At 40.0% G+C, this 25,796-nt stretch overlaps 1 protein-coding gene across 2 annotated transcripts in view; it reads right to left on the reverse strand.

The window, feature by feature from the left end:
* Window positions 1–25,796, reverse strand: part of pde3b (phosphodiesterase 3B) — a 191,496-nt gene that overhangs the window by 74,118 nt on the left and 91,582 nt on the right. For both annotated transcript variants that reach the window (XM_059975776.1, XM_059975777.1), the window contains exon 2: window positions 807–860. In XM_059975776.1, coding sequence (XP_059831759.1) covers window positions 807–860 — 54 coding nt within the window. The remainder of the gene's footprint in view (window positions 1–806; window positions 861–25,796) is intronic.

Below are 25,796 nucleotides of genomic sequence, written 5' to 3' on the forward strand. Positions count from 1 at the left end.
ATTCCTTCAGCAATGAAACTATGATCTCATCACTGCACGGTTTAATGAAGAGTGAGCCATATAACCAGGCCATCCAGATCCTGTGGTAACTCTTCATGATAACTAATTCAATACCAATTACTGGCCACTGAATTTGTTACCATAGAGAAGACACTACACTAGGATGGAGCAACATGGAAAAATATTCTAGAAGAGTGGAAGGGAAAAGCAAAAGGAAGACACACACACACACACACTAAAACAATACACATTAATAAACACAAATGCAAATACAAGGTCATAAAATTATACCTTGTCTCATAGGCTGGGTTAAACCAAGCTGCACTGAAGCAACACAATTTTAATCCCATTTGGTTTTTACATTTGATTCACTGCCATATAGTATATTGACAAACTACAATATTAGTCCAATGTATAAGATAAGCTAACATTAAAATAGAAGATTCTGATAAACAGTACGTTCAATTTCTGACTCCAAAATTAAACAAACCAACAAAATCCAAATTGCTATAGAAATGTATTTTTTAAAGAGATTCTTAAATATTACTTACAAAAACACAAAGTTGACAGCACTGTTTGAAGCTTAACAAACAAAACTGCCTATTTGAAAAATGGACCATCACCATTCCAGCTACATGTACAAACTGTCTGGTTTTTTGAATTTACAAAGGTATAACAACTTTCAAAAGAGTACAAAGCTTAAAATACAAGATAATAATACAGGATCATGTTTCTTTAAACAAAATGTTCATCATGTACAGCATATTCTTAGGTCTATAGACAGTCATTGCATGTTAGTTACTAACCTGATACTGATAACTCCTGAACCACTGCTTTAAGTCCCAATCCCAGAGAATCATCTGTAAGATAAAAAAATAAAATGCTATTAATAGATTATTGATGGACATGGGAAAACCACTGTGAACAAATTAACTTGTTTTGAAATGTTGTGTTGATTTGCATGTGGCCACGATAAAACTAAGTTTCATCTTAGACTGCAAAGAACCAGTTTCAAAGAAGAGGCGAAGAAATATTCTTGCATATCAAAATGTAGGAAGACTGATTTATAGAACATTACAGCACAGAAACAGGCCTTTCTGGCCCTTGGCTGTGCTGAACCATTTTTCTGCCTAGTCCCACTGACCTGCACCTAGCCCATATCCCTCCATACACCTCTCATCCATGTAACTGTCCAAATTTTTCTTAAATGTTAAAAGTGAGCCCGCATTTACCATTTCATCTGGCAGCTCATTCCACACTCCCACTATTCTCTGGGTGAGGAAGCCCCCCCCCCCCCACCAATGTTCCCTTTAAACTTTTGCCCCTTCACCCTTAACTCATGTCCTCTGGTTTTTTTCTCCCCTAGCCTCAGTGGAAAAAGCCTGCTTGCATTCACTCTATCTATACCCATCATAATTTTATATACCTCTATCAAATCTCCCCTCATTCTTCTACACTCCAGGGAATAAAGTCCTAACCTATTCAACCTTTCTCGGTAACTCAGTTTCTTAAGTCCCGGCAACATCCTTGTAAACCTTTTCTGCACTCTTTCAACCTTATTAATATCCTTCTTGTAATTTGGTGACCAAAACTGAACACAATACTCCAAATTCGGCCTCACCAATGCATTATACAACCTCACCATAACATTCCAACTCTTATACTCAATACTTTGATTTATAAAGGCCAATGTACCAAAAGCTCTCTTCTCTATCTACCTGTGATGCCACTTTTAGGGAATTTTGTATCTGTATTACCAGATCCCTCTGTTCTGCTGCACTCCTCAGTGTTCTACCATTTATCTTGTATTTTTTACCTTGGTTTTTCCTTCCAAAGTACAATACCTCACACTTGTCTGCATTAAACATCTGCCATTTTTCTAGCCGATCCAGATCCCGGTGCAAACTTTGAAAACCTTCCTCACTGTCCACTACACCTCCAATTTTTATATCATCAGCAAATTTGCTGATCCAGTTTACCACATTATCATCCAGATCATTGATAAAGATGACAAATAACAATGGACCCAGCACTGATCCCTGCGGCACACCACTAGTCACAGGACTAGGACTAGGTGGTATAGCTGTTTCTGCACTTAAAAGTTTAGGCTATGCCATCTTTGAACATACTGAGATGTTAGCCACTCACCCACTTACTCAAACACAAGAATATCAGACAAATCATAGAAACACTTCCTTATTTGTTGTCATAAGTAAATTACTTCTGGCGTCCTAATTTGTAATATCAAGCCTAATGGCCAGAATTTACAGAAAAAAACAAGAGATCATTTTTTCAACACCCAGAGAATGCTATAGAAACTCAGCAAGTCAGGCATCATCTGTGGAAAAGTATCAACATTCAACGTTTTGAACCAAGACCCTTTATCAGGACTGGAAAGAAGGGGGAAGATTCCAGAATAAGGTGGTGGGGGGGGGGGGAGGCAAGGAGGAGAAGCTAGAAGGTCATAAATGAAGCCAGGAGGGTAGAGGAGGGGATGAAGAAGCTGGGAGGTGATAATTGGAAAAGGCAAAGGGCTGGATAAAAAAAGAGCAGAGTGATCCATGGGAGAAATGTTAGGAGAATGGACACCAGGGGAAGGTGTAGGCAGGTGAGGAGAAGAGCTAAGAGACCAGAGTGGGGAATAAAAGAGGGAAGGGGAGGTGGAGAAAAAAACTTCCAGAATTTCCTTCCTGTAAATTTTTTCCTCCTCCCCCTTCTCTCTTCTATTTCCTTCTAGCCTCCTATGTCTTCTCCTCATCTGGCTATCAAGTTCATGTTTAATTGTCATTAAATCATACACAGGAACACAGCCAAACTAAAGTATTTCTCTGAGGCCAGTTACACACAGTACACAGAATTATGATAGCATAAAAATATACATTTACAAAAAAATATATAATAATAATAATAATAATAATAATACAGCCCAAGTCTGTGAGTCTCAAGGCCTGTTGATTGATGGTGCATAGATAGCTTGCTGGAGCCATGGTTTTGCAAGAACAAACCTCAACAGTTCCTCACTTTGGGCAAGTGCAGCCACAGACAAAAGCAATCCAGCATGTCTTCCAGGGAGTGAATATTGAAGGGCTGCACTGACGGAAAGGGCCAGCACCCAACCCTGTACAGAATCCAGCAACCTAAAGCCAGCACTGGCCTCTCCTTCACAGGTGACTGCAACAGGTAACTCCGATGCAGTTCGCGGAACAATAAAGGTAATGGAGATAACCCACTGTCAGTTTTGCCAATGAACAAGTGAACCGAACAGTATTCTATATGATCAACGTACAACTAGGTTTTGCGGTCACAAAAAAAGACGTCCCAACAAATTATTTTCAACATTTGTTCGATTGCGCACTGCCTGGGTGGCTGAAGCAGGCAGCAACACAATATGTAACAAGACTAGCTCCATCATTATCCAGCAATTCACTAGTGGGTAGTTCTACCATTGTTGATGTTCTTAATATTCAGCAATGTATTACCACTATTGTTGATGTTCTTAATATTCAGCAATGTATTACAATCGTAAAAAAGGCAAAAAAAAAACAATTGCAACTTTGTTTGGACTCAGAGAGTCACTACATCCGAATTCCCCTGATTCCCCATCACATTTCCCTGATTCCCCTCCTCCTTCTCTTTCTTCCATGGTCCACTCTTCTCTCCTGTCAGTTTTTTTCTTCTCCAGCCCTTTTGCCTTTTATCACCTCCTAGCTTCTTACATCACCCTCCCCCCAACCCAGCTAGCTTCACCTTTCACCTTCTTGCTTGTTCTCCTTTCCCTTCCACTGCCTTCATATTCTGGCATCTTCCTCTTTCCTTTCCAGTCCTGATGAAGGGTCTTAGCCCGAAACGTTGTTCATTCCTTTTCATATATGCTGCCCGACCTGCTAAGGACCTCTAGTATTTTGTGCTGTGCTGCTCTGGATTTCCATCATCTGCAGATTCCCGTTTGTACGTATTTTTGTCTTATATTTTTACCGTTAGAATTTTTCAAGAAATGCATCGTAGACCATACTGTGATTATTTCATCACTGATTAAATCAATGGCTTTCAAAACTCAGTAAAGGAGACTCCAAGATGTGCCTGCCAAAGATAATAGTTTTGCAAGATGTAACCAGGTGCCTAAATATTTCCATGTTAGCCAGTACTGAGGCTGAAGAATATCAAATTCCAGTGGCGTCACAATGCATTATTTTAACACCAGAATATTACCTGCTTTTTTAAATGTTTATTTATAGTTCAGATGGATAGTTAACCAGAATACTCTATGAAAGTCGCCTAAAGGAAATAAATTGTATGCTTCCCTTCACTGGTCAGTGCAGTGAGTACAAGAAGCCTTCACTATTATTACCTTGTTTTGCTGCTGTTCTGCTGTACATTGTGGGTATGCTATGTTGGTGCCAGAACATATGGCGACACTTGCAGGCTGTCCCCAGCACACCCTTATATCACGTTGGTTGTTAATGCAAACAATTCATTTCACTGCAAGTTTTGATGCACGTGTCAAGAATAAGTCTGAATCTGAACGTAGCAGCCATACAAATCTCTGGTAGGTCGCACCTGGAGTACTGTGTGCAATTCTGATCGCCCCATTACAGGAAGAATGTGGAAGCTTTAGAAACAGTACAGGCGGTATTTACCAGTATGCTTTCAGGATTAGATGATAATGGGAGAGGCTGGACTATTTTTCCCCTCTGTCAATTGTCAGAGGCAGAGGGAAAACCTGAAGGAAGTTTATAAAATTATGAGACACAGAAACTGGTTAGACAGTCAGAAATATTTTTCCTGAAGGAGACATGTGGGACAATTTTTTTATATATATATATATAAACTGAGAGAGTGTTAGGTGTCTGGGACAGCTGCCAGAGCCAACGTGCAAACACAGGGAATGGAGGACATGAATCATGAGCAGGTATCAGAAATTTAGTCTAACATGGCATCATTTAGCACACACATCATAGACCACAGGGTCTGTTCCTGTTCTAGGCTGTTTTAAGTTCTGGAATACTTATTCAGAGCAGATAACAAACTGCACAATCTCTACTAGCTGTGATGCAAACCTAAAGCTTGGGAAAACCTCACCTAGCTCCTTTTATTCAATAATGGCAGAGCTTTCCAAATATCAGCTTTCTCAAAAATTCTGAAAAAAACACAACTTTAACTATCAACCACCAGACAATGCAAGTCATATGCCGGACTACCTGGAAATCTATGTGTCACACCATAATACTAAAAGAGGAGAGAGATTGAAGTGCTTGGGATCAAGGACCACTTGCTTCCACTGACAAGTCAAAGATGTCAGTCAATGATTTTTTTTAACCCATGATAGTTGAAGCATTCTTGTTACCCTGCAGTCTTTACAATGGCAAGCAACAACTTTTTTTTGCCTCAGGCATGCATCCACCTTTCATTTTCAAACCATTTTTGTTTTTTATCTCTAGGTACCAATTTTTAAATTATTACCTAGACAAATTTAGTCTGCAGTGACATTCAGAGCAGATAACAAACTGCACAACCTCCACTGGCTGCAAAGCAAACCTAAAGCCTGTGAATACCTCACCTAGTTAGATCATAAGACATAGGAACATAATTAAGCCATTTGGCCCATCATGCCTGCTCTGTCATTCCTGTGTGTCTGATTTATTACCCCATTCTCTTCCCTTCCCCCTGTAACCTTTGACATTGTTACTAATCAAGAACCTATCAATCTCTGCTTTAAATATATCCAATGACTTAGTCTCCACAACCTTCCATGGCAATGAATTCCACACACTCACCACCCTCAGGCAAAAGAAATTCCTCATCTCTGTTTGAAAGGGATGTCCTTGTATTCTGAGGCTGTGTGTGACCTCTTGTCCTCGACTCCCCCGCTATAGGAAATACGGTATCTTCTCCACATCCACTCTATCTAGTCCTTTCGATATTTGATAATTTCCCCCCAACTCTGCAAATTAAAACCCTTTTTTTCTTACTTCTCCAATTCAGATGAGGATTTCTCAATCTAAAGATTAAAGTTTAGCTTTATTTGTTATCTGAACATCAAAGCATTGAAATTGCTGTATTTCGCTGGCATTGTAATTTTCCCTCAACAACAGTCTGAGGACTGTGCTGGGGTGCAGCCCACAAGTATTGCTATGCTTCTGGTGCCAATCTAATATGCCCATTACTCCCTGCCCCAACTAAATATCTTTGCAATGCAGGAAGAAACTAGAACACAGAGGAAACTCACACAGTCATGGGGAGAACATACAAAATCCCTACCACAGCTGCATTTGTCACACCCCAATCACTGATGCTGAAAAGCGATTGTGCTAACCATTATGCTACTGTGCCACCCTGAAATACCTGTTCAGCGTCTTTCCCACAGATTACTTGTCTTGAAAACTTTCAGCATTCTCTACTTTTGCTCCTTAAACAAGTTGCATCTTACTATCCAAAGCAGATAGATGATGGGGAAATAAATAAAATCTAAACCATCAGATCAATCTAAATATTAACACAAACTTCATTAACTTTGGAAAGCAACATAAAATCTATACCATTATTGAGTTGTATGCACATACTCCTTTTACGATTTCACTATTTCCTCACAGGATATTGTTGCAAGGTCAGCAGATGCTCCAACTAGTAAATGCTCTAAAGAAAATATGGCTGAACTACTGCTAATCTTACTCCCACACCCATTGTTAGGAAAGGAGTTCTAGCACTTGGATCCCACAGTGATAAATTGATTATTAGATTAAATATTAGCTTTATTTGTCACATGCACACCGAAACAGGCAGTAAAATGGGTCATTTGCATCAAATCAAATCAGTGAGGATTGTACTGACAGCCTACAAGTATCAAAATCAGAATCAAGTTTAATATCACCGGCATATGTCATGAAATTTGTTAACTTAGTGGCAGCAGTACAGTGCAATACATAATAACATAGAAAAAAGTAAATAAATAATTATCGCCATACTTCAGGTGTCAAAATAGCATGTCCAGAATTCACTACCCCCAACCATACGTCTTAGGAATGTGTCAGGAAACTGCAACATACAGAGGAAATCCATGCAGTCACGGTGGGGGGGGGGGGGGGGGTGGAATAGTACAAACTCCTTACAGCAGGAATCAAACTCTAATCTGTGATTAATGGCGCTGTAAAGAAATGTCCTAACCGCTATACTACCATGCCATCTGTTACAGCAATATATTTCCTGTTAAAATAATATTACTGCAAGGATAGTTTATGTCAGCTATATCTTTTCCGCTTGCCTATTACAGTTATTCACAGTGACAGAGGTCACTGTTTGGGAGGTTGTAAAACCCTGACCATGATGCTACAATGCATTTTGTTGGTGTCAGCTATTCAAACTGCAACGTGCTTTAAGTGGAGGAATTGGTAGTGAATGAAAGGACCATTTTGCCCTGAGCAGAGTCAACCACCAAGCAATTGAAGATTATTCCGTCAAGTTCAAGGCAAAACTTCCATATGGTGGAAAAGTCTTGGGAAGTCAAGACATTTGTCACTTTCCCCAATATACTCAGACTTGCTCTTGTCGTCAAAGTATTTGTGTTGCTGGCCCACTTAAGATTTTAGTCAAATGGTCAGTCCTCTGTATGGCTGGACTCTCTCTTGCCTGGTCATTACTTAGCAGTTATGTCACACCAGCATTCCACAATTTTCAGCTAATGCCTGAATACTGCTGAGCCTGCAATGTAAGTAGGAACTGTGACCTCACCTGAGGATATTAAATCATACATTGCACACAGGAATCAGACCAGCCTAAAGTAAACTTTAAATTCCTCAGAGTATTTTCTATGTCCCAGCCAAATTGTTTCTTCAGAATCAGGTTTAATGTCACTGGCATATGTCGTGAAATTTGTTGCAATGCAGCAGCAGTACAAGGCAATACACTGTAAATTACAGAAAGTATATATATTTTTACAAGTTAAATTAAATAAGTAGAAGTGCAAAAAACCAGAAAATAAAAGTTGTGAGGTAGTGTTCATGGATTGACCATTCAGAAATCTGATGGCAGAGGGGAAGAAACTATCCCTGAATCATTGAGTGCGTGCATAGGGGTCCTTAATGATGGATGCCACCTTTTTGAGGCAATGCTCCTTGAAGGCATCCTGGATGCTGGGGGGGCAAGTGTTCATGACAGAGCTGATTCAGTTGATAACTTCGTGCAGCTCAACATTTTGATCCTATGCAGTGCCTCCATCCCCCCACTAGATGGTGATGTAGCCAGTTAGAAAGCTCTCCGTGGTACATCTGTAGAAATTTGCCAGCGTCTTTGGTGACATGTCAATCTCTTTAAACTCCAAATGAAATATAGCCACTATCGTGCCTTCTTCAGAACTGCATCAATATGTTGGGCCCAGGATAGATCCTCAGAGTTGTTGACACCCAGGAACCTGAAACTGTTCACCCGTTCCACTTCTGATCCCTCCATTAGGACTGGTGCGCAGTCCCGTGTCTTACTATTTCTTAAGTTCACAATCAATTTTTTGGTCTTACTGATGTTCAGTGCAAGTTTGTTGCTGCAACAACGCTCAACCAGGTAATCTCATGCGCTCCTGTGTGCCTTCTCAACACCATATGAAATTCTCAACCAGCTGGCTTTTCTCTTACCATTTTTTTAGTGATGTCATTCATAATTACACAATGTTCAACACCAATGACAACTCCTTGGAAAACGAAGGAATCCATGTCAGCATGCAGCAAAACCTATACCATGTTCAAATATGATTAGATATGTGGCATGTATTGTATGACAACTGCAACTAACTAGCCCTAAGTAAAACTCAAACTCAATAGCCAACACCATCTATGGTGTAAGTATTTATTTGGGAAGTGTACTGGATGAGAAGAATATCTTATTAGTATCACATATTATGCACATGAACTTCATTGAGGATAATATTAGTATGCCACACAATACCAACTCAGAATGAGAAAGATTTAATCACACTGAGGGATGAGCAGTGGTCATGCCTACAACTACTGTCATGGACTCGTGAGATGGCAATGGATGGAACCCAGAAGAGGACTTCCTTGCCAACTCACCTTTAATCCAAAATCTGCCCACACTGCTCTGTATGAAATCGGACTTTTAGCAGTATTTAAAGTTTTGACTGACATCCAGTGGCAAATACAGGCAGAACAGATCAAATCCAGTTACAGAGGTACAAAAGTAAAGGTCAAAGGGGGAAATGTAACATGATAGCATTAAAAGAATCAATTGCATCAGGCAGGAAGCTTGACAATGACAATTACATTGAGAATCTTTAAAGTGTAAAAAAAACATGTTTGCAGACTGCTTTTTTTGGGCAGCTTTCCTGTATGTAGTGAAATATACAATTTCATTGTTCATCCTCGTTTCACTATACAGGGTCGATGGCTTGCTTTTCATGATTTATTATTTACATTTGCCATTGGAAAGCTACAATCTATTTGTGTTTGTAAACTGTCACAAGCTATTTGATAAAAACATTGAATTAAACTTGGCATGTGGCATCACAGTTCAACAGTATTTATCCAATAATTCATAAATCAACAACATTCAAATCCAACAAAAATTATTTTAGTTCTCTTTCAAGACAAGATCCACATTTTGGAGGATAAATACAGAATCATAAAGTCAGATTCATACATTACAGAAAAAGGCCCTTCAGTCAAATGAGTCCAAACACCCACTTGCACCAACCTTACACTTTTTTTTGTTCTCCCTGTATTTTCATCAATTCCCCTAGATTTTACCACTCACATACACACTAAGGGCAACTCAATGGTCAATTAACCTACCAGCCTACACCTTTGGAGAGGAGGAGGAAACCACAACAATCAGAAGAAATTGATGCAGAGTGCAAATTCTATACACTATCACCAGAGATCACGGTTGAATCCAGGCCACTGCAACTGTCAGGCAGCAGCACCATCATTGATTGTCCCAAGTACATAATTGGACTTTTATGTATACCACTTAAGTATTACTCAGAATACATGAAGTACACTCCACCATTCTGCACACCTATCAACAATATTCTTTCAAGATACCTCTCAACTTAAATGTTGATTGTAAACTATGAAGATCAAGCAAGGATCCAAAGTGATAAAGGATAGTAGCATGGAGAATTCACTACCTCACCTACAAAATAATGTCATGGGATATTGGAAGGTGTTTACTTTTGAAGAGGATGAGTTTTAACATCATCTCTTGAAGATGTTCCAATCAAAGGTTCATAACTTCTTTTGAATATTATAAGGTCATCTCTAAATGAAAATTAAACCCAGAAGATTGAAGTCAGAGATGAAAGTACTAAGAGTGGCTCATGTGTTTGAAGATTTGCCCTTTAGTGGTCAGCTGGTATAGGAGAACAGAATTAAAACAGTATAAAATGCATACAACTCAGACATAAATCTTAAATTAATATTCCTGCATTCAAGCTCATGTGGAGGCATGAGACTGAGTCCATACCATAACTTCCTTCAACACCCACGTCATGTCAAGTTCCCAAGTTCCTTTTCAGTTCACTATCTGCTTTTTAATATGTACGTCCATAATCTGTGGGAGAATCAAACCCTCAACATTTTGCAGATGTATTACTTTTTCTACAAGGTAGCATCAAAACCTGTTTGTCTAAATCAACAACCAATCAGCCCAACTAAATTTGTTCAACAGAAGTGTCTCACCTGAACTCTTACACCAGCAAAAAAGTAGTTTCCATTACTTTCTCAGACTGTCTGAGAAATATCTTTATTATTAAACTGAATTATTTTATGGTGGTCAGTCACACTTTTAATTTACTCAGACAACTGCTAAAGATTCTCTATTGGATTTATTATAGACACTCTCACAGAAAATTTATTATTCAGGACTACTCCACATCTTTGAGAGATTCTTCAGCCTTCCTGGTCTATCTGGTTAATTTTTGGCACCCTGCAAACCAAAATTAATGATATGCCAACATTTGAAACATTTTCCCTCCTTATTCCCATGCTCTCTACATCCACTAATAGTCACCATTCAGGCTGATGGAGGGTCTCAGCCTCAGCAGGTCAGGCAACATCTATGGAGAGAAATGAACAGTCAAGAGGAATAAACTTCAATTGCCTATTCCTCTCCATTGATGCTGCCTGACCTGCTCAGTTCCTACAGCATTCCGTGTGTTACTTTGGATTTCCAGCATCCACAGAATCTCGTGTTTATGTCAGCATCCATTCCTTTTCATTATTCTCATTCTTGATTCCTCTTCCTCTCTTCCCTATCTCTTACCCATTTTTTCCATTTAATTCACTTTATCCTTCTCCCCTTTCACAAATTCAGTTTATAATAACATATCCTTAACAATTACAGTTATTTTTGAATAACTGAGATTTCTTGCAATATCCATGATCAATGCTAAAAAATACAGCTAACATATTTCAACATAATTACATTTGCCAGCTGATGGCATGAAAGACCCAAGAAAGCTTTTCTTCCAAGTCTTGTTTATTCCAAATCACCCAGCAAAATCCCAAAGTACAGCCTGATACAAATAATGTTTAAAAATGTACACAATTTTCAGGAAAAAAATGAAATGTGTTAATTCTACTAGTTTTAATTCTTGTGGTGGGTTTCTAGGCGGGAAGGACACTCACTTTACTTGGTATATTTACAATTCATGCACAGTTCAAAATAGCCACTGAAACCACAAAGTAACGTCAGTCATTGAATTCAAAGACATTATCAGGCCCCATTACGTCAATTGGGGTTGTTTTCACACTATTGTTACTAGCAGAAAACATGCAACACAAATGCATCCAAAAACATATTTACAATAATACTATATCAAACATTTTTGAGAAATAGCCTGCATCATCATCACTTTTGTAGTAGAATTTTAAATGCACTAACATGTATTTTTAAATCTAAAATTAATACTAATACATTTCATTTGAAGCTACAATTTAATATTAAGCAAAAAAGTTTCTGGTTTAAGATGACATTATCAAAGATGTGCGACAGCTTACTGGTAAATCAAAAGGATCAACTAAAATCATTACTTACAACATCTTTCAGGATGCAAACTGTGGTGGACTATTGCTGCTGACAGTGAGAAGACAGGTGTAGGTGAAGCTTGTTCAGGGGATGAACCATGCTGGGGTATTGCAAGGCACAGCATATTTGAGCTGCAGTGTTCACAGACAGCGTTTGTACAAGTTAAAAGAGTGCCGGAAACCATTTCTTATCTCGGGTTAACTTTAAGGACAGGCCCGATCATATCCAGGTGGACTAATCAAGACTTTTATCTTGATCACTGTCAAGTATGTGAAATCGACAGCCAAAGCTGAAGCATTCACACTGTAGTTCAGTCACAAGAACCAAGTGGTCGATGCATTTCCCTGTTCCCAGAAGCCAGTTGATTTGATTAACTCCATGTGATAAAAGGTCCAGAAGCAATAGACTCAAGAAACAGCTGCACCTCAAGCCACTTAGTTCCAGTACTGTTACTATCCTGATATCCACAAATCTATGTGGAAAAGTGCCCAGTTATGTAATGTTCTCTTCACAAAAAGCAGGACAAATCCTATCAATCTGCTCTGCAAAGTAATGTAAAGTATTATCCAGCAGCGCTTACACACCTAAGCCTTTCGTAGATTTCACAGGACTACTCAGCTCCGGACTTGATTACAACCTTGATCCAAATATGGACCAAAGAGCCAAGTTTGAGAAGTGATGCCAAGATGACAGCCATTGGCAATAAGGCAAAATTTGTGTAGTCTGGCAAAAGTGATGTCAATGAACAAAGGAAAAATATTCTCCCCATGAACCGCAGGAGATGGCTGTTGTAGTTGGAGGTTAACTATTTGAGCCCCAGCCCATCACAGCTCGACTTCACCAGGGCAGTGTGTTAGGCCTTAAAACATTTAACTATTTCATCAATGACCTTTACATAATATAGCAGAAGAGGGGGAATTTGCTAATCATTGCACAATTCACAACGCCTCAAAGACTTAATCTATCAAAGTCTGCTCATAGCAAGACCTTAAAAACATTGTTAAGGACTGGTAAATAGCAAGTAACATTTACATCAGAAAACATATATGTAATGACCATCTCCAACAAGGGTCTAATCATCAACCTTCTATGCTCATTAGCAACACCATTATTAAAACCACTACAGTTAACAAAAAAACATTAACATTTGATAGCATTGAGGACAGGTTCTTTGAATATATACAAAAAAGGTTCAGCATTTAAAAAAATCCTCTACAGGCTAGCAAAACCTCTTTAAAAAATTGAGAATGCTGCTTCTGTTTATTCAGCTGCAAAATGTTGCAAGTTCAAAGTAAATTTATTATCAAAATGCATATATGTTACCATATGTTATCTTGATATTCATTTTCATGCAGGCATTTACAGGAAAAGTAAATAAAAACAATATAATTTATGAAAAAACCATACATGAAGACTAACAAACATTTAATGTGCAGAAGACAAAGTACAAATAAAAAATACTGAAGACACGAGTTGTAGAGTCCTTGAAAGTGAGTCTGTTGATTATAGAATAAGTTCAGAGTTGTGGTGATTAAAGTTGCCCACACTGGTTCAGGAATCTATGATTATAGGATAATAACCGTTCCTTAACCCAGTGGTATGGGACCTACGGCTTCTGTACTTCCTTCCTGATGGTACTAGTGAGAAGAGAGCATGGCAAGGATGATATGGGGGTGGGGGGGGGGGGGTGTCCATGACTATGGATTTCGATTTCTTGTGGCAGCACAAGTGGTGGGGAGGGCTTTGCCTGTGATGGACTGCACTGTATCTACTACTTTTTGTAGACATTTCCACTCTTGGGCATTGGGTTTTCCATACCAGACTGTGATGTAATCAGTTAGAACTTTCCATTGTGCATCCATAGAAGTCTGTCAAGATTTTTGGTAACATGCCAAATCTACACAAACTTCTAAGAAAGTAGGGGCACTGTCATGCCTTCTTTGCGATGGCAGTTACATGCAGGTCCCAGGACAGATCCTCTGATATGTTAACACCAAGGAATTTGAATCTATTGATTCTCTCCACCTCCAATCCCTGAATGACTTATGGAGATCCTGTGGTCCTAATCAGCCTTTTAGTTTTGTTAACATTGAGTGAGAGGTTGCCGTTGTGGCACCACTCAAATGGATTTTCAACCTCTCTCCTAAAAAATGGTGGTGAAGGAGTTATTTTTGAATACACACAGTATACAAAGTAAGTTAGATCATCTGTGCATGCATCAGGAAATGCTAGTTGTAAAATACAATTATTTTGTGTTTATTTTACAAGAGCAAATTTCATAATGAATCTCAAATTTTTGGGTAGATTTGCTACTTCTGTAAGGATGAATTACTATTGTCCAAACAGCTATAATGCAGGGGTGACTTACATATTTAAGGAAGAGGTAAGTGTATCGCTAGAGACAAGGCATTAAGGTATGCAGGGAGCGAGCAGGAATATGATAATGAGGTGGTGGAGCAGCCATAAATCACAGTGAATGGCAAAACGATCTCTGGCCCTATCATACATCTTTCTACACACCTCGCGTAGAAAATATAATAAAATTAACTGCAAATTGCTCTTATTGCTCTCTTCCACCTTTCACTTTTAGTTCATGACAGATTTTTTAAAGTCTTTTTAATTCTTCTTGAGCATTTTTTCTTCTATATTCTTGCTTTAGATTAAACACAGAAAAATATTCATTTGTTCAATTTGTTCAAGTTGTTCATTTTTTCTCTTTTTGTTTTGCACCATACTTTTGGCGCATTGAATTTTAACTAAAACTCCTCAGTTTAACTTCTATCAAGAGGAAGTATTATTACGATACTGATTTTATGATGTCTGAGATTCACAGCATTTAATTTATTTACATAGAATGTAATTTGGCAGATGGGGTTTGAAAAGAAGGTGCAATACTTTTTTTCTTTAAAAACATAGTTCAATTTCCAAAAGGTAACAGATTGCCAGTGATCCCTTTATTTTATGTGCTTTAATTTTGCCAACCTTCTTGACAGTGTCACTGGAAGTGCATATAGATAATATACAATACACAAGAAAAAGTAGAGTTCATGCACAGCAGAAGCATTGAAGAGGTAATGGAAGGCCATGGTAGAAAATCAGTACAACCAACAGACCACAGCAATTTTGAGATTTAAATCAAATGTTTCTGCTACAATAACATTAAATTTCTAAAACATCTCATTAAAAATTAAATCAGTTCAGTGAAAAAGCTTTTTGCCTTCATAATTCCATGTTTATTGACAGACTTAGCACTGAAGAGGTGTGGACTTTTATTGTGTAAACCTTCCTGTTATTAATCAAATGTCCAGCTGCAGTCCTATAAAATTGATTCTTCCCATGGGCCATCACAAGCTGAAGATAACACACAATTTAATACCTGCTATTACATTTTCAATAAATGGTTAAGTGCTTAAAAATATCTGGGCAAATTCTGAAAACCACAAAATAAGGTTAATTGATAATTCATAAAAATTCTTGTTAACTATGCATATATGGACTTCAAAAGCCTTTGACAATGTCCCACATGGCAGGCTGATCTAGAAGGTTAGGTTGCATGGGTTTCAGAAGGAGCAAGTGAGGTGGATTCAGAATTGGCTCAATGACAGGAAGCAGAGGATGATGGTTGGAGGTTAATTCTCCAACTGAAGGCTGGGGTGTCCATAGGGTCAGTGCTGGGACATGCAAATTTATTATCAAGGTACATTTACGTCACTCACCATATACAACCCTGAGATTCATTCTCTTGTGGGCATTCACAGTAAATACAAATAATAGATAGATAGATAGATAGATAGATAGATAGATAGATAGGCAAGCAAGCAACAAATATTGAGAACATGAGATGAAGTTGTGGGAACAATTCAGTGTTGGAATGAATGAAGTTATCACCTCTGTTCAAGAGCTTTATGGTTGAGGGATAATTAATTGTTCCTAAGTCTGGTGGTGTGAGCCCTGAAGCTTCTGTACCTCCTTCCTGATGGCAGCAGCGAGAAGAGCTTGTTGGTGCCCTTGATGTTGGATACTGCTTTCCTGTGACAGCACCCCATGGAGATGTGCTCAATGGTGGGAGGGTTTTACCTCTGATGTACTGTGCTGTATCCATTACTTTTTGTAGGCATTTCTATTCAAAAGCATTCCATAACAGGCTGTGATCTCCACCGCACATCTACAGATATTTGTCATAGTTTTAGTTGACATTAATCTTGATAAAATCACCATCAGCACACATGCACCACAGGGTTGTGTACTTATCCCCCTGCTCTACTCACTTTAATTAATGACTGTGAGGGCAAGTACAGCTCTAATGTATACTTAAGTTTGCTGACGACACCACTATTGTTGGCTGAATCAATGATAGTGACATATCAACATACAGGAGGGAAAATGCAAATCTGGTTGAATAGCACCTCTCATTCAACATCAACAAAACCAAAGAGCTGATTATTGACTACAGGAGGAAGAAACCAGGGATCCATGAGCTAGTCATCATTAGGGAGTCAGAGGTAGAGAGGGAGAGGTGCTATTACATCAAAGAATTTGTCCTAGGACTAGCAGATAAGTGTCATTTCAAAGAAGGCAAGGGAGAGCTTTGACTTCCTTAGATATTTGCTCCATTTCAGCACCTCATCTGAAGTTTTAACAAGTTTCTACAGATGCACAGTGGAGAGCATCTTAACTGGTTGCATTATGGCCTGGCGTGGAAACACCAATGCCAAAGAAGTGAAAAGCCCTCAAAAAAAAAATCAGTAAATGCAGCCCAAGTCCATCACAGAAAAATTCCCCCCAATCGACTACACAGATTGCTACCACAAAAAGCAGCAGCCATCATTAGGGACTCCCATCATCAAGGCCATGCCCGCTTTCGCTCAATTGGGAAGGGGATACAGGAGTTTTAGGTCCTATACCACCTGGTACAGGAACAGTTATTATCCTTCAACCATCAAGCTCCTGAACCAGTGTGTCTAACTTCATTCACCTTGACACTGATCACTGAACACAGTCTATGGACTCAATTCCAAGGACTCTTCAACTCATGTTTGCAGAGTTATTTAATTATTTATTATTATTATTATTATTATTATTATTGCATTGGCACAGTTAGCCTTCTTTTGCACTGGCTGCTTGCTAGTCTTTGTGTGTAGATTTTCTATTGATTCTATTGTATTTCTTTGTTTGACTGTGAATGCTTGCAAGAAGATGAATCTCAGGGTAGTATACTGTGACATACACACAATTTATTTTGAACTTTTGAACCTTTGAACCTTAAAAGTCTCCAAAACATTCTCCCCTATTCCAACACCCGTTGCTGTTAGAATTCAATGGAAACACAGGCATTGGACAACTGTGTAATCAAGTGGGTTGAACAAGCAACTACTTCAAATATCTGACACAGATGGCAAACCAGAGGAAGAAAGAGAGATAATTTTGAAATAGGTACAAAATATGAAAAAAGATCTAGTGCTTTCCTGACCTATATGACAAATAAAATCTTCTCCAGTTTCCAGCTGGGTATAGATATCAATTATAACCAACATTTCAATTACAGACTCTACTGTCTTCTTCAGGGATAATGCCTGGCTATGTCGAGACCAGTGGTATTTATACCCCACCCATAGTCCATTCCTCTAGATTGAGTAGTTCTCTTCCAATCAGGTTTCTGCTCTCCCACCTTGCTTACAATCAAATTTCAGTTCTTACTTAGAGCAAGATCTTTGTCTTTGTTAAAATTCTTTTCTTCTCGTTTTACTTCAATGGCTTCCTTTACCAGGTGGTCCCAAAAGCCTTTGGCTTGGCATAGTAGTTTTGTGTCATCAAAATCAATCCTATGGCCATTGTGACTGCAGTGCTCTACTACTGCCAATTTTTCTGAGTAACCCAAACAGATATACCTCCTGGGTTCCTTGATGCAGGCTTCCACTGTGCATCCTGTCTGTCCAATATATGCTACTCCACATTCACAGGGAATCTATAAATGCTAGAGACTCAAGCCCTAGGTTATCTAACAACGAAAAGGAACCCATCTCTACCACCTATCTTCCCTATATTTCCACAATATCTGGAAGGATCATCAAGATCCTGAAGAATCACTGGATTAATACCATCCACAAACCCGTAAGGAAGCTCAAGTCATAGCTTATGTGGATCAATGACGACCTGGAACTCACAGCACAGCAAGCAGGCATAATTTTGCAGACACTCACGGAGGAGGCTCACAAGTGCAAAAGAACATCACACATTTATATCCTTAAGATCAAAGATAACACTAGGTGATTCAATATAATTTCTATAGTTACAATGACATTGTTTACTTCAATACTTTGGGTTGACAAATGGTTCCTCTGAAATACACTGCCGAAGCCCATTGTAATTAATAGGGCCCTCTGAAGATCTAAGTGCCTTTGGGAGAAACTGATTAACACAAATATTCTAAAACCTTCCAACAACAGAGCTAAACACCTAAAATTATTATTATTGTCAGGCCATCTCTGAGTACACAAATATGGCAAGTACATAAAAACTATTGTTGGCCAAAACCTGCAACTTTGTTTGATATGATAACTGACAACATCTGCCTGGTCTGCCAGCTTGCACTCAAGTCACAATGGTGCAAATAGCTTCGCCATGTCGCCTAGTTTGATGCAAACCAATTAACACAACCCCTTTATCTTAACTTTTGGCTCTTGCAATATGCACTCTTAGTCTAAGGAGCAGTCTATACTTTCAACTTCAATTTACTGCTTGCACTTTACAAAACAAAACTGAAGATAATTTCAAGCTTCCTGAGCTTATTTACACTTACAATAAAAACTAAAGCCTGGTTCTTGTTTGAATAAACATTTGCTACACTCATATAACTCTAGAATACTCACTGATATACCCTTCTCTTGGGCCTTGGACAGAAATCTATCCCAGGAATTCCAAACTATGAGGGGGATCTGATTAAGTGGGGCAGCAAAAAATGCCCTTCATCACATCCCTTTCCCTATTACTAAATTATGTGTACTTACAGCTACACTATCTAGCATCCCTACCTTGCTATCTACAAGACTGCACAGGGATGGCAATCAAACTTTACAGAAATTTCATCAGATCTTCTTCACCTCTTCAATATCTGATTAAAACTAACAGTAGTGGCTGTCAGTAGTTACTTTGCAGGCAAGATCACAGCAAGGTAAACTTGTTTGAGGCAAAAGATTATCAAAGTGATCTTGACAACCAGACTTATTGATCAATCTACAGGAGGGTTTGGGGTTGTCTCTATTCAAGTAGCTGCAAGAGCCTCGCCCATGGTACACTTTCCAGGACTCTCCTTTTGATTGCTGGCCCAACTAATGAAAGGGCCCAGCTTATTTGTGTTCACTCCCCATTCAGCTGGGATGGCTGCCTTCTGACATGTGTGCAATTTCTTCTGTCTTTCCCAGTCTGCCCTGCCATCAAGGTTATGGTGTCTCTGCCTGAACTCAGATCTCTTCCCATCTATCTTACCTAGAATCTTTCTATTGCGGTCTATACAACTAATTATCTACGTCAAAGAACCAGTCTTCATTACAAAGTATAGTTATTGTTATACTTTAAACTTTATTTACAATTCACTGACAGACTATCTTTCGACCTCCTGCATTTACATTTCCGTTCTCTTTCATCTGTGGGTCTACTTCCATCAAGTGTGGTCAAATGTGACACAGCAGGCTAACGTTCATCATTTAGATTTTCTGTAATGATATTGTTAATGGGTGGACTTGATCCCTTGTTCTGTCTGCAAGAGTGACAAGGTGAGTCATACAGTTGAACTTGAGTCCAGTGTTCTCTGGTTGCTTTGCCCAGTCTATACAGAAGCACAAATGTCATTTGTCCAAAGTACCATCTGCGGTCCTATCCACCTGGGAGTGAACACCGCCTTTTCAGGCAGCTCCCTTTATCATGACTTGGCATCATAGCTGTGCAAGGATCATCTTCTCTCCATCTAGCTCTCTTTGATCAGCAATGTGGTGTTGTTTTTTCGCTCAGCCCCTCAACAATTTAAGCTGGTTACAGAGGTCCATCGCATACTGGGTCATTTCATCCCAATAACTTCCAGTAATCCCCTAATCACCCCATAAGGGCATCACATTGCTTGCACCATCAGTAATTCGTAGGGGCTCCAACATAGCATGCCGTTTGGGTTACTCGTAATCTCGTCATGATTCCTGGCAATACATCAACCCATGTCTTTCCCATCATTGTTATAGCTTTAGCTAAGCCAGATTTGATTCTGTGGTTCATTCTTTCTACCATTCCTGTGCTCTGGGGGTATAGGGTACATGGAATCATTGTCGAACCCCTAACAGCCTGCATATTTCCTTCATCACTTTCCCAATGAAATGTGCTCCAAGTCTACCTGGGCTGGGATTCCCCACCTTGGGTGGATTTCCTGAGCTAAAATCCACACCGCTGTGCTGGTGGTACAATCTCTAGTTGGGAAAGCCTCTACCCACCAGGTGAAGTGATCTATGATCACCAGAGAGTAGCTTTTCATCCTGATTTTTGGCAGGTGCTGCATGAAGTCAATCTGAATATTTTTCCAGATACTCCTTGTTTGTGGCTGGTTTGTCAATTGCACTTTTATGACCTTAACAGGATTATGCTGGACGCAAATGATAGAACCGCAACATACATTTCTGCCCATCCCTGGCCACCACCAGGCCTGCCGGAACGTCATGATCATGCTGTGCCTTCCCTGATGAATTATACTATAATACAACTTCTGTAGTATCTGCCTAATGAATGGTGGGACTACTGGAACTCCTGCTTCCCTACAAGTCTAACAGCAGGCTGCTCCCTCCTTTGCTACCTCTCTCCTCCATTTCTTCTCCACTGCTTCCACCACTTCATATTCATTTTACTAAACAGGCTCCAGTAGTTTCTTCCTGCACACTTGCTATTTCAGTTGCCTCTTACTCTTCTGTTACCCTTTTTGCCCTGATGTCTGCCTACTTATTCCCTTCTGCTCTTCATTCTCCGCTTTCTAGTGAGCCTTTACTTTAATCACTACAATCTCTGCTGAAAACCTCACTGCTTCCAGCAGTCCTTGTATTGGGTGACCATGCTGAATACCTACCCCAGTTCAGCTTACAAATCCTCACCTTGCACACCATCAGATAATCGTGCACCAGCCCAAAAGCATACTTGCTATAAGTATATACATTTTACTCATCTGCCCTTACTGTAAATGCAGTGCACGTATCAGTGCTACCAGTTCCCCCACTGAGCTGAGCAACCTCCTGACAATGCTCTTGCAGCTGATTCCTCACTTGTTTCCTTCACCACAGCCCATCCAGTCTGTGGCTTTTCATCTATGTACCTCCGAGACCCATTTATAAAAATGTTCTCCTCCTTCCCCTTATACTGATATCTTCCTCCTGTTATATTTCCATTTGGCATTTATGAACCTCCCCCTCTGATAGGATGGTGCTTCCAGGGTTCATTCCAGTGCCCCTTACTATTGTCACTGAGTTGTCTTTGGGGATGAAAACTTCCTCCAAAGCTGCTCTTCCGCTGTTGGTGACTGCTCTCAGCCTCCTTGTGTTTAAGAGCACTACAATGGTATGGGGAGTGTTAATACGAGTTGTCCCATCATCAGAATCGGTTCACTTACTCGCACTGTCCACACTGTGCAGTCTAATGCTGCTACACAGCAGGGAAATCCTGCTACAACACATGACTACTTTGTTGAATAACATGCCACTGGCCTGCACCATTACTGCATTGTAATACCCTCTCTCGTTGCTGCAATAAAGGTGAAAGGGGCGAGCTGCATTGGGTAATCCTAGTAGAGATGCAGAGATTAAGATTTTCTCGATTATCTGTAAAAGCCTTTTCCTCGTCTGGATCCCATTTTACTTCCTCCAGCGGGGACTTCTCTCCTATAAGACCTGTATCAGAGCCAGTAGTGCTGAGAACCCTGGTCTGAAATTACAGCAGTAATTGAAAAGACGAATTACCTTCATCAGTCCACTTATGTTAACTGGGCATGGTATGGAGCTGATTGTCAAATGCCTGTCATCTGACATGTCATCAGCGCCTGCAAAATTGTGTAGTTTGTACTGTATAGTTTGTTTCTCAAACTGAGTCTTGTATGGGCTGATTTTAAATTCCTCATCCCACAGTATTTCTAAAACACTGGCTATCACCCCTAAGTGACTTGCTTTATCCTCTGAAGCAACTGGTAGATCAGTTACATATTGTAAGATGGTTGAGAGATAGGATATTAAATTGAGATTTCCAAAGTCTGTGCTTATGAAAAATGGCTCAGCTATTGTGGAATCCCTGGGGGAGTCTGGTCCACATATACTGCTGCCCACTCAGGGTTAAGGCAAATCACTCTTGGGACTCAGGTGCTAATGGGACCCTCAAAATCTATTAGAAATGTCCAGGTCTGAGAAAATGTTATCGAAAGGCCATTCAGGATTGTGGCAGGGCTGGTCACAATTGGGGTGGGAGCAGTGTAGTCAATCGTTAACTAATTTCCTTACTGCCCATTTAAATGAGTTAGTGGTTGACAAGGTCCCTCTTATTTTCCACTGGTGTTTTAATTCCTTCATTATACTCTGGACAGCTGTCAGAGCATCAGCTTTTATGGGATACTGCTTATAGGGTTTTTGCAAATCCCCCTCTATTTTAACTAGGTTTATCTTCACACAACCTCAGTCTTGCTTGTGCCTAGCCCACACCTGTGAGAACCGCTGACAAAGTAACCCATAGACTCCATCCAGGCTCCAGTTCCTGATGACTGGAGTAGCTGCGGATATGCTGGCTAAGCTGTGTACTCCATGGGTTGTTCATGTTTGTTGCCCCAACATGTCCATGTTATTTCTCCTATTCTGAAATCTGGAACAGCTCCTACCTCCCTCAGTATGTCTATTCCAAGGATAGTATCCTCACTTTTTGGACAGACCCATAAATGCACTTGAAGCTGCACTCCACCAATTCTACGTATCTGTGACTCATTTCTTTCTGCTTTCACTGTTCTTCCTCCAACATCAGTAATATAAATAGCCTCTCTATTAGTTGGCAAGGGTAGGTCAGTTGAAGGTACCAATGCCACTAACATATCACATTGCCAGCCCCCTAACAATGCATGTTATGTACATCCATGGGTCACCAGTGCTGACTAGGGGGCTGCCGCCAGCTATTTGTCTGACCTTGAGACTTTCCTTACTAGTTCTATAATCTGGTCAGCGGTCAGATTGGACAGAGAGAGCGCTCAGGGTTGGAGACAAGTTCTGTTGTGGTCTCTACCTGTCTTGATGGGCGACTCTCATGTCCCCTTCCTGTTAGGATACTGCCTCTGCTTTATTTTCACCTCTGTCCCTTGCTAAGTGCCCAGGTCAGTGGTAAACAAAGATCCCTGTGTCTTCACACCTGCTATATGTACTACAGCCACTTTACGACCCCTCTTACTTTTCTTTCAATGTATTTTCCTGGACAATGAAACTACTGTGGATTAGGTGAATCCCATCTAAAGGTATGTCTAAAATCTCCTGGTGGGCTGAGCTGAGCCCTTCCTTGAGCATTTTCAGGAAGACTGGATTGCCCAGTCCTGAGTATTCTTCATAGTACAGACATTTTCACTCTGAATAGTCCATGCAGGTTCACTGGCCTTCCAAATAACTGACATTATCATTCCCCAGTTACTCTCTTCTCCTCCAAGTCACTGCCTAACTTCTTCCTTAAGGTTTCAATATCTGTCTTCATTGCTGGCATTCCCAATGGTTGACCATGTTCCATCCTGCATCCCCAGAGTCATAGTGTCTGACACATTTCTCAGGCGTTTACCAATATGTATGTATCTTTTGAGTGCATCTTTGGATTTCAATCACTTCCTCTAACGTAAACCAAGATTCTGCATCACTACGCGCAACTTTAAGTGAGAGCAGTTCTGCCTTTTCCCTGGGGTGACAGGCTTGTGGACAGTGGTGATGAGTGTGAGTGGGTGGCTGGGATCTCGGGATTCCAAGCTTATCATTGCGTGGTCTCTATAGGTGCCATTCCCACAGGCAGTACAGCGTACTTCCCCCACTTATCAAATTCCTGGTCCAGTGCTTCCCAATTTACCTCACCACTTATTCCCCTAGCTGCTGCCAGTGAGTACCCACCTGCTGGGCCTTATCCCAGTTACCTCTCAGTCTGCCCAGATCTCAGTCCAATTCATTTTTGTACTGTTCGAATTATTCCGCTTGTTTTTCATCCAAGTTTCTCTCTACCCCCCTCCATCAGTGTTCCAACTGCTCTTTCAATATGTCCAGTTCTATTTGTATAATGTCTCACTGTCCCCTATATTCATCCCTTTCCTTCCACAGCTTTACTATTTCTACACTGTGATTCCAGGCACTTTGTTCTTTCTTGCAAATATACATGACATAGAATGACTGCTGCTTTATCTTCCTTCCTCTTTGATTGGCTTTTCCACCACTACCAATACTCCTCTGGGCTCCTGGTCTTAACCCACCCAGCTTTTTCCATTCCATATAACCATATAACAACTACAGCATGGAAACAGGCCACCTTGGTCCTTCGCGTCCTTGCTGAATGCTTACTCTCACCTAGTCAGGGCTATCTCTGAGTACACAAATATGGCAAGTAAATAAAAACTATTGTTGGCCAAAACCTGTAACTTTGTTTGATATGATAAGTGACAACATTTGCCTGGTCTGCCAGCTTGCAACTCAAGTCACAATGGTGCAAATAACTTACCCACGTTGCATGGCTTGATGCAAGGCAATTAACACAACCCCATGTTTTAACATTTGGCTCTTGAGTATACAGTACAATCTCAGTCTGTGGAGCAGTCTGTGCTTTTAACTTTGATTTACTGTTCGCAATTTACAAAAAAAAAGGCTAATTGCAAGCTTCCTGAACTTATTTACATTCATAGTAAGAACTGAAACAAGGGTGAGGTTTCAGGCTACTTGGACGCACATGATAAAATACGCTAAAGTCAGCATGGTTTCCTTAAAAGGAAATCTTGCCTAACAAATCTGTTGGAATTCTTTGAAGAAATAACAGGCAGGATAAACACAGAAGAGTCAGCGGATGTTATTTACTTGGATTTTTAGAAGGTCTTTGACAAGGTGCCGCACATGAGGCTGTTAACAAAGCAAGAGCCCATGGTACTACAGGAAAGATATTAGCATGGATAGAAGATTGGTTGACTGGCAGGAGGAAAAGAAGGCTTTGCCAGTGACTAAAACTCTGTATTGAGACTGTTTCTTTTCATGTTATTTGTCAATGATTTGGATGAAAGAATTAATGTTTGCGGATAATACAAAGATAGATGGAGGAGCAGGTAATGTTGAGGAAACGGAATCTGCAGCAGGACAGATTGGGAGAATGGGTAAAGAAGTGGCAGTATGGTCATGCACTTTGGTAGAAGGAATAAAGGTGTTGACTATTTTCTAAATGGGGAGAAAATTCATAAGTCAGAGGTGCAAAGTGACTTTGGAGTCCCTGTGCAGGATTCCCTACAGGTTAACTTGCAGGTTGAGGAAGGCAAATGCAATGCTAGCATTTATTTCAAGAGGGCTAGAATATAAGAGCTAGTATGTAATGCTGAGATTTTATAAGGCATTGGTCAGACCAATTTAGATTATTGTGAACAGTTTTGGACCCCTTACCCACGAAAAGATGTGGTAGCGTTGGAGAGGATCCAGAAGAGGTTCACAAGAATGATTCCAGAAATGAAGGGGTTAACATAAGAGAAGCGTTTGATGGGCTCAGCCCGTACTCAC

The sequence above is a fragment of the Hypanus sabinus genome, chromosome 7 (assembly GCF_030144855.1).
Source record: "Hypanus sabinus isolate sHypSab1 chromosome 7, sHypSab1.hap1, whole genome shotgun sequence".
In the NCBI taxonomy this organism is placed as follows: Eukaryota; Metazoa; Chordata; class Chondrichthyes; order Myliobatiformes; family Dasyatidae; genus Hypanus; species Hypanus sabinus.